The 10860-nt window shown below is 39.6% G+C and overlaps 1 protein-coding gene across 1 annotated transcript; it reads left to right on the forward strand.

Annotated features, from left to right (window-relative positions):
• Positions 1-5718: 5718 nt before the first annotated feature.
• On the forward strand, positions 5719-8568 carry LOC143856709 (uncharacterized). The gene is made up of 2 exons (XM_077366978.1): positions 5719-6316; positions 7211-8568. The coding sequence occupies exon 2, from the start codon at positions 7395-7397 to the stop codon at positions 8457-8459; it is 1065 nt and encodes a 354-aa protein (XP_077223093.1). The 5' UTR covers positions 5719-6316; positions 7211-7394; the 3' UTR covers positions 8460-8568.
• The last annotated feature ends 2292 nt before the right edge of the window (positions 8569-10860 follow it).

Here is a 10860-nt window from a genome sequence, read left to right on the forward strand (position 1 = left end):
AAGAGCAAGAGTAAGAGAGATTGCACCCGAGATTTAAAGTGGTTCAGTCCTCCAAACGTGAGGCCTACTCCACTCCACCAACCAAACCAGTTGATGGCTTCACTATGTGATCTTCTTAACTTCGGCGAAGATCGGTGCCGATTACAAATTCCAACCGCCTTTAACCTTGGTGGCGATCTTCACCACGGAGAGTGGGCTACGCTTCTCCGAACACTCGCCCAATACAATTTCTTGAAAAGAAAGAAAGAACAAAAATAATCCCTCACAAGGGTTTACAAGATGGTAGAAGATGTACAAATTGAGCCTATGATCCAAATCCTAATTTTTAGATGATGAGAGGCATAAACAAGTTTGATTCACTCTATGGATGTTCAAGAAGGTTTTTAGAGTGTTAGGATTGATAGTCTTGAAGTTTAGAATGCTCATATATATAGAAAAGCAAAAATATGACCGTTCAATGGCATTGTGGTAATTCCAGCAAAATTCCCAACGGCTCAAAATATGACCGTTATAGTGTTCTCGGAGTTCCGAGAATATTTCTCAGAGTTCTGAGAAAAAATCTCGGAGTTCCGGGAATACAAACAGAAGATGAAAAAAAGTCTACTGGACCATTTCTCGGAGTTCCGAGAATTTCTCTCGGAGTTCCGAGAAGCCTATGAAGAGCAGATTTTCACTTCATTTTTTTAGGCTTCCAACTTAACACCAAGTTGGGATTGCTATGAGGGTTCCAAGGTGTTGGAACTCCATAAAGACAATCACTTATATATTTAGGGTGTGTGTTTATTTACTTAATTATGCCTCTTAAAATCTAAAACTAAGATTGGATTTTATACAATCTAAATTGACTTCGATCTTCAATGCAATTCTTCAAGTCTTCATTTATCTTGGACTTCGATGACTTTGGCCTTCCGAATGTGGTCCAATGCGAGCTTCTTTGGCCTTAATCCAAGCAATGATGTCTTTAAGCAATTATGATCTACAACTTAGACAATCAAACACATTAGTGATCATAAATCACTTGTGTATTGGAATCATCAAAATAAGATAGGAATGCCAAGGTGAAAACCATTGGGCTTACAATCTCCCCCTTTTGATGATGACAAGCACAAGAGAATTTCCAATAAAAAGCACATATATTTTTCCTAATACTAAATTCTCTCCCCCTTTGGCATCAATCAAAAAGATTGGGGTAAAAGAGAAACAAAGGGATGAAATATTCAATTTAATGCTCCCCCTTTTTCAAGGAAAAAGACAAACCTAGAACTCCCCCTATTTAGAATTTTTATTCAACATAAGAGGGGATATTTAATTAACTTTGAAAAAGATATTCAATTTTAAGCATTAGCCCCTAATCTAAGCATATATGATGAAAATCATATGGGGGCTTTGGGAACCAAAGATTTCTTGGTTCCACCATAATCCCTAATCTTATATGCACATTGGAATTGGTAATGACCATTTATTCCACAAAAATGGCATCTAACATGAGGGTTAGATACGCTAGTCCTATCATATGCATGTTTAGGTCTTTGACTAGTCTTCTTTAAGATTATGTCAATAATTTTGTCACCATTTAAGAATCCATGGAGACATAATCTTAACCTTTCATTTTCATTATGAAGATGGGTTATTTGATTTAGAAAATCATTAAATTCATCTTCATAAGATTTGGAAGAGCTTGCCACATCTTGGAGTTTTGCAATTTGGCAAGATTTCTCATCCAAACAACCCTTAATGCTCTGTATGGTTGCCAGGTTTTTTTTGGTCCCGGGAGTTATGTGGGAGAAAAAAATACCCTGGGAGATAGGTGGGAAAAAAAAAGTCCTGGAAGTATCCTGGTAAAATAAAAATCCCATGTTTGGTTATGTGGGAGAAAAAAAATACCCTGGGAGATATGGTGGGAAAAAAAAAAACCTTTGTTTGGTTGTTTGAACTGTTGGGTAGAAAAAAATTCTTCTCAAGCTTATTTTTGGTTCCTGAGTTTATTTTTGTTCCTGGGGTTATCTTGGGATGGGATGAAAAGGCAATCATTACAAAAGTGGGATTAAAAAATTCACCCTATAAGTAATCATTACAAGAGTGGGATTAAAATAAACCTAGTGCTAAAAGGCAACCAAACATAGGATGGGACAAAAATTTAACTTACTCTCCCACAAAACTCCGGAACAAAAAAAAAACCCGGCAACCAAACAGAGCATAAGGGTTTCAATCTCAAGTTTAAAATTTTCAAGTTGTATTTGAGATTTGGAAGAAAATTCATTTTTCAAAAAATTAAGTTCATTTTCTAATTTTGAAATGGATTTCTTTTGAACTTTATTTTTAGAAATTTGAGAGTGCAAGGTTGAGCACAATTCATCATATGATATTTTTTCACTATCACTACTAGATGAATAACATGAAGGGTTAGCGTTTACCTCGTTTTCATGGGTGAGTGCCATGAAGCAAAGATCGTCTTTCTTTTCTTCCCCTTCGCTTGAACTCTTTCCCGAGGTGCTAGTAGCATCCCATCCGGCGGCAAGAGCTTTATGTTTCTTCCATTCCTTCTTTCCCTTGTATTTTGAGGAAGATGACTTGAGAAGTGGACAATCCGGTCTTTTGTGTCCGGCCTTCTTGCAATTATAGCACCTTATTCCTCCTTCTACTTCACTTTCTTCTTTCTTCTTCGTTTTATCCTTTTTATGTTTCTTTCTCCATAAGCTTTTAAATTTCCTTAAAGCTTCTTCTTCATCGCTATCCGCCTCGCTGGAGGATGATGAGTTTGCTTTGAAGGCTTTTAGAGCTAGAGAACGACTCTCTTTCTCTTTCTCTTTCTCTTTCGGCTTCTTCTCCTCTTGTCGGCTAGTGAGGAGCATCTCATGGGTGATGAGAGATCCTACAAGCTCCTCCATGGTTAGCGTCTTGAGATTCTTTGATTCTTGTATGGCGGTTACCTTTGGATCCCAATATGGAGGAAGAGACCTAAGCAACTTACTCACAAGCTCATCAGTAGGATAAGATTTACCAAGATTTGCTAATTCATTAGAAATTTTAGAAAAACGGGTATACATTTCGGAAATGCTTTCGTTTTGATCCATTCTAAACATTTCATATTTGCTCTTTAACAAGTTTATTTTGGAATCCTTAACTTGAGATGTTCCCTTATGGGTAACGGCAAGAGTATCCCAAATAACCTTGGCGGAATCAAAAAGAGCAACTCGATTAAACTCCTCCGTAGATAAGGCGCAAAACAAAGAATTTATAGCTTTGTAATTTAAATTTGCATGCCTTTTTTCTACGACATTTCATTCTTCAAATGGTTTGGAAGGCAACATGTATCCATTTTCAACAATGTGCCAAAGTTCCACATCTATCGAGAGGAGATAGATGCGCATCATTGTCTTCCAATGTCCATAGTTGAACCCATTAAAGAAGGGAGGTCTAGTTGTGGAATGGCCCTCCGGAAGTCCGGTTCCATTTCTATCCGCCATTTCACAATTAGAAAGTTGCCAAAGATCTTATGATCTTTCCCTTGTTTGAAATTTTTAAAGAAAAATTTACCAAAGATTAAAAAAAAAACGAAAATCTTTTAAGAGCCTTTGCTCTGATACCAAGTGAAATTCCAAGGGTGGTCCCGAGTACGGCAACTTATGAGGAGTGCGAAATTAGGTTGATAACAAGTTTTAATTCTTTTGAAAACTCAAACCCAATTTTAGAAATTAAGAGATCAACAATAAAATTCAAGTACGCAAGTTAAATCTAAAGTGCAAATGCAAAATAAAGAGCAAGAGTAAGAGAGATTGCACCCGAGATTTAAAGTGGTTCGGTCCTCCAAACGTGAGGCCTACTCCACTCCACCAACCAAACCCGTTAATGGCTTCACTATGTGATCTTCTTAACTTCGGCGAAGATCGGTGCCGATTACAAATTCTAACCGCCTTTAACCTTGGTGGCGATCTTCACCACGGAGAGTGGGCTACGCTTCTCCGAACACTCGCCCAATACAAGTTCTTGAAAAGAAAGAAAGAACAAAAACAATCCCTCACAAGGGTTTACAAGATGGTAGAAGATGTACAAATTGAGCCTATGATCCAAATCCTAATCTTTAGATGATGAGAGGCATAAACAAGTTTGATTCACTCTATGGATGTTCAAGAAGGTTTTTAGAGTGTTAGGATTGATAGTCTTGAAGTTTAGAATGCCCATATATACAAACCAAAATATGACCGTTCAATGGCATTGTGGTAATTCCAGCAAAATTCCCAACGGCTCAAAATATGACCGTTATAGTGTTCTCGAAGTTCCAAGAATATTTCTCGGAGTTCCGAGAATTCTCGGAGTTTCGAGAATTTCTCTCGGAGTTCCGAGAAGCCTATGAAGAGCAGATTTTCACTTCATGTTTTTAGGCTTCCAACTTAACACCAAGTTGGGATTGCTATCAGGGTTCCAAGGTGTTGGAACTCCACAAAGACAATCACTTATATATTTAGGGTGTGTGTTTATTTACTTAATTATGCCTCTTAAAATCTAAAACTAAGATTGGATTTTATACAATCTAAATTGACTTCAATCTTCAATGCGATTCTTCAAGTCTTCATTTATCTTGGACTTCGATGACTTTGGCCTTCCGAATGTGGTCCAATGCGAGCTTCTTTGGCCTTAATCCAAGCAATGATGTCTTTAAGCAATTATGATCTACAACTTAGACAATCAAACACATTAGTGATCATAAATCACTTGTGTATTGGAATCATCAAAATAAGATAGGAATGCCAAGGTGAAAACCATTGTGCTTACACTAGGCGTACTTGTGTTATACATCTAAAGTATGGATCATAAGCATAGTACCCGATATATTGAGTCCGGAGCCCTACTTTCATTTTACATATATTATGTATATGGATATATTTACTGACTTAGTGAAGCCCAATTAGGATCTACATGTGCTTATATATATTGCATTCATATAAAGACGAACATGTGTTGCTTACACATGTTGGAGCCTAGATTTAGGAGCCATGTCCTATCCATAGATTATTGTAGCTCACCTTAAGTGGCTACAACGCAATCCGAGTACACTCACATGTCTGTCTTGAGTCAAGTGTCTTGACTCTGCGGGATTATATATAGGGCTGGTGCCCCTAGTTAGGATATATATATGTATATATCTATATATTGATTATTAGATTGGGGCCTACTCTTTAGTGAGGTTTCCTTGTCTAATCTAATCAGTTATATCAGTCCGTTTTCAGATCTAGACCCGACCAGTGGCTTTTACTTGCCCCTCTCATGGTCGTGGCCTATCTTTTGCTCTATTCATTGAGATTTTTGTCCATATATCTCTTGATTATGAGATCAGGACCTCCTTTCTAGTAGAGATTCCTGGCTTGAATCAATCCGTCATGTCTATTCATCTCTGAGATCTAAACCTGGCTAGTGGCTTATACTTGTCACACTCATAGCTACGGATTATTCCTTGACCCAGTGATAATAAATTTTGCCTGTTTTTATCCTTCAGATTCAAACCTCATTTATCCATTCTTTTGTTGTGTCATAAATTCATATTGCGTATGTATTATTCATATTTTTGTTTGTTTTGTCGTTAGATATGGTCGACAGTTTGTCTGCTGTCTCTATGGCCATAGTTTATTATTGTTGATCTCCTTGATCATACAGTTTTGAAATCCATCTTCCAGATTTAGATACGGTATATGATCTACTTTTGTCATTTTGTGACCGTGGTCTCGTTTCTGAGTTTCTGATCATCTTTGATCATCAGTGGGATATTCGATGTCGTCAATTGTATCCTTCCGATGATTGATTGCTAAATTTATCCTTATTATTTGTTTATTCCGGGTTATCTTCATTCCCTAATTATCCCGTCATATCTTTGTGTCAGGTCTGATTATGGCAAACATTTTGTTGGACAACTGGATAGCCGATGCCATTAGAGTTCTTCCGTCTGAGCATTCAAAGAGAACCATGGCTGATCATTTCGTCAATTCATTCACTCATTTGAATAGTCGGGATATAAATTGGAAGTTTCTCCAAGCAGTTGCTTGATTTTGGGATCCTGTTCTTCATGTCTTCCGATTTGGCCATTTTGAACTCTGTCCCATATTTGAGGATTGGTGTACCCTGCTAGAGCTCCCATATGAGGGACTCTGGATCAAACCTTCAAGAATAGAATCCCCTCTTGATCTGTTTTGCAAACTATTCAAAAATGAAATTGTGGATGCTCTGCCGTGTTTAACGGATACGTGCGTGAAAAGTCAAGACCTTGTTAAACTTTTTTCCAAAAATGTCGATCCTACTAACTCTTGTTTTCAGGATTGCCAACGTAATGCTTTAATCTTTATGGTCTTCGCACGTCACGTTCTTCGTAGAAACTCTCATGTTGCATCTTTGACCCTACTAGGAGTAGTAGATCAGATCAATGAGGGGAGGAATCCTATACCCACCATGTTAGCAGAGACCTTCTTGGGACTAGATCTTATTGCTTCCCAAGAGATCAAAGACAATTTCTTTGGATATGTAAAATTGTTATATGTCTGGCTTGGTGAAAAACTTCAGGTTCTTCAGCGACAAAACCAAAATCCGTATACCCTGAAGAATTTCTGTGCATGGCAACCAATAGCTAGTCAACCTCAGTCCATTGATGAATGGCGCAATTGGTTGCAACATGTAAAGGAGAGCCAGTTTTGTTGGGTGAGTCATTCATGCTTCCAAGTTTTCACTAGCACCTACCCACATCCTTTTGTTTACCTCATGGGGTCTTGAGAAATCATCTTTTTATGCACCCATGCGATTTCTCCATCAGGTTACGGGAATTCCATGTCCTCCCGGAGCCATAGTCCCTCCTCTTTGTGAAGATCTCACTCCTGATCTCATTAGATCCATTGTGGCTGCTTGGGGAAATAAAAATATAAAGAGGAGATTTTCTTTAGCATCTAAAATCCGACGTGGAGAAATATCGGAAGAGCCTGCAAGCAGGAGAGCTCGGATTGAAGAGCCTTGAGGATCTATATTATGTTTTATCATCTTGATTTCTGCATTTTTCATTATTGTCAGTCTGCTTATCCAGTTGTGATCAGAGATTAGTATTGTCATCTGTTGTAATCACAGTTTGAATTTTATCAATGAAAGTGTGTTTTCATTTCTCTTGTCACTATTTGATTGAATATTTTATCTCGATTATCAAATTTTTAATCTAGTGTTTATATTTCCGTTACAGGATTCTTGATTGAGTAGTCATTGCTCCTAAGAAAACCTTCATTTCAAAACCAACCTGGTCCCGTCAGTCTACTGATTTCAGGCTGAGTCGATATTCTTCTTCACCTACTTCTTTTACCTCTCCTCTGTTACCTATTTCAAACTTCCAGGTAATACTTTCACCAGTTCAACCCACACCTGAACAAATGGCCGAATCTGGAAACGCTTTGGCAGAGATGAGTGAGATGATGAAGGCTATGCTCCTACAAATGAATAACATGAATGAGGAGATAGCCCGTCTGAAAAATGACAGAGAGTCTACCTCTAAAGAGCATGCACCTCAGCACCCTTTAGCTATACCTCCTCCACCTCCTGCGGTAACCAGACCTGCCGTCTTAACTGTGGAAGACGACTTCGATGATGAGCAGTACGCAGAAGAGAACTGCCTTCCTAATTTTGATAGATCTGATAAGGGCAAAGTGATAACAGACAGACTAGACAGGCTAACTCAAGAGATGGAGAATATAAAGTTCCAAGGCCCGAAGAAGTTGAATATGTCTGATTTTATGATTTATCCAGGAGTCACACTACCTTCGAGATTCAAAGTGCCGGATATGGATAAGTACGATGGGACAGGGTGTCCTAGAAGCCATTTGATGTCAGTTCTTCCACTTCTGCAACAACATGGTTTATCTCTAGAGCAAGTTGCTCTTCTATTCCCTCGATTCTTAGTCGGAACGGCTAAGAAGTGGTTCTTGAGTTTGAAAGCAGAAGAGATCAGGATTCTAGAGATTATTGCAAATAAGTTCGTCCAGCAATTCTCCATGGAGGAGGGGATCGACGTGACTAAGAGGGATCTGAAAGCATTGAAGCAGGGCCATAATGAAACCTTCACTTCCTTCATCCGTAGATGGAGAAGGAAAGCTGCGCAGATGACTCATCGTCTGTCAGACGAAGATCAGATCAAGATAGTTGTCAAGAATCTGTCTCCGCAATATTATCACCACATGGCTATCCAGTATTTCCTTGACTTTAACCATCTTATTAAGACTGGGACTCAGATAGAAGATGCATTGGCTAAAGGCCTAAGGTCAAGGAGTTCCTCAGATGTCAGAGAAGGGAAGAGACCTATGGTAGCGCTGAAAGAGGTACACAATGTTAACTATACCCGGCCACCACCCAGGGCAATCACTAAAGTGAGAAGGCAGCCGATGGAGCAGAAACCACTCGTCATTTTGATCCCCTCCCATATTCTTTGTCCGTGGCTTTGAAGAAGCTGTTGAAGGACAGGAAGATCAAACTGCCTGACATTAAGCCCTTGCCTAATCCGATGCCGAGATCCTAGAGAGAGGATCAGTTTTGTGACTATCACCGCAATACCGGCCATATCACTGATAGGTGTCATTTGTCAAATAAATGGGGATTGGAAAACAAAAGAGGCGAGGTTGATTTCGTATCACACATATTTAGAATCTCTGGTCAAGGAGTTCAGCAGTGTCACCTTCACTCATCTGTCGAGGACAAGGAATCATTTTGCTGATGCACTAGCTACTTTGGCATCAATGTTAGACATTTCTGCGACGATGGAGGTTCAACCTTTAGCTGTGAGGTTACAATGGGCTCCCGCACATGTTAATGCGATAGAGATATCTGCTAGATGTCCAGACGGAAAGCCGTGGTACGCAGACATCAGAAATCTTATTTCAGGCAAGGGGCATCCGCCTGAGGCTTCCAGTAAACAGAGAAAAACTCTTCAAAGGTTCGTTGTCAACTTCATCATTTGTGGTGAAGAATTGTACAGAAGGTCATTTGACGGGATACAGCTTCTGTGTGTTGATGAAGATCAGGCTGCAGAGCTCATACAGCAAACACATGAAGGTGTTTACGGCCCTCACATGAATGGTAAAATGCTGTCAAGAAAGATCCTTAGACTTGGTTTCTATTGGCCCACAATGGAAGCAAATTGCTTCGCATTCGTGAAGAAATGTCATAAATGCCAAGTTTATGCGAATCTTATTCATGTGCCTCCGTCGGAGTTACAGTCTTTAACCTCGCCTTGGCCATTTTCAGTATGGGGGATTGACATCATTGGCGAAGTTTATCCCAAATCTTCAAGTGGACATGAGTACATTCTAGTAGCCATTGACTACTTCACAAAGTGGATAGAAGCTGCTTCGTATGCTTCCATAACTTCGCATACAGTTGCGAAGTTCATCCGTGCGAATATCATTTGCAGATACGGAGTACCTTATGAATTGATTTCTGATAATGGATCTCACTTCAAGAAAGAGGTAGTACACCTGTGCGAGGAGTTCAAGATCAAGCATCACAAGTCATCTCCTTACAGACCGCAGAACAATGGGGCTGTAGAGGCAGCGAATAAGAATATCAAGGTCATAATCAGTAAGATGACTGAGACTTATAAGGACTGATCGAATAAACTTCCTTTTGCTTTGTGGGCTTACAGAACATCGATCAGATCCTCTACAGGTGTAACTCCGTACTCTCTGGTGTATGGAATGGAAGCGGTCCTCCCCGTTGAGCTGAGAATTTCATCTTTAAGAGTTATGATGGAAGCAAATTTGCCAGAGTCTGAATGGGCCAGAGCCAGACATCAGGAATTACAGATGATCGATGAAAAGAGGCCGAGAGCCTTATATCACATCCAAGGGTATCAGAGAAGGATCGAAAGGGCCTTCAACAAGAAAGTCCGAGTCAGAGATCTAAAACCAGGAGATCTTGTCCTGAAATCATACAGGGCACCGGTATTTGATCCCAGAGGGAAATTTAGGCCAAACTGGTCTGGTCCTTACATTGTTGATGAAGTCCTGCCTGGAAAACCCGTAAGGCTCCTCAATGAAAATGGAAAAAAAAATAACAGAACCTACAAACCTGGACCAACTAAAGAAGTACTATGCTTAGATACACCAGGAGGCTATCCTTGGACGATCAGAGCTTAAAGCCAACAACCTCAAAGTCAAAAACCCTTTGGGCCTAAAAAAAAAAAACCTTCTTTCTTTGATAAACTCAAGCCAGGGGCATCTTTTATGACTTGCGTCATAAAAGATATTGAACCTGAACTACGTCATGACCTGATCCCTTTCTAAAGGGGTACGTAGGCAACCTGATTAATTCGGGTTCGGTCATGTTATTCCAAATCTTTCAAATCTTCAAAAAGAAAGAAAGAACAAAACAAACAATCCTTGCAACCCAAAAGGGCGAACTACGCGGACCTGATTCCCATTTCTTTGGGGATACGTAGGCAATCTGGAGGGCCAGTTTCGGTCAAATACATGAAAATTTACCAAAGGTTAACCTATTTGAACCCAAGCTTACCTATAAGTCCTTTTGGTGTATTTAGGCCCAGGTTTGTAGAGAAATAGAAAGAAAAGAAAAAAATGATGGAGTCTCCGCTAGACTGAAAACCCACAAGGGTGGTCTAGGCAAAAGTTAGGGTCATTTACCCGCTAAGCTGAAAATCCGAAAGGGCGGTTTAGGCAAAAATTAGGGTGCCGAGCCTGCTGGATGAAAAATCTGCAAGGGCAGATAGTCCAGGCAAAATATAAGGCATGCGGTCTGCCAAATCGAAAACCTCAAAAAGGCGATTTGGTCATGGCAGTGAATTCATAAAGGACAAAACTTCTGAAAGCCAGTAAGACTTTCATTTCTTCG

This window comes from Tasmannia lanceolata, unplaced genomic scaffold (assembly GCF_043159265.1).
Source record: "Tasmannia lanceolata isolate RefF3 unplaced genomic scaffold, GAP_Taslan_0.1 ptg000023l, whole genome shotgun sequence".
Taxonomy (NCBI): domain Eukaryota; kingdom Viridiplantae; phylum Streptophyta; class Magnoliopsida; order Canellales; family Winteraceae; genus Tasmannia; species Tasmannia lanceolata.

What these genes read in the sequence shown, in the direction of transcription:
- LOC143856709 (XM_077366978.1), top strand. Translation starts at nt 7,395, where the DNA reads ATGGCCGAATCTGGAAACGCTTTGGCAGAGATGAGTGAGATGATGAAG.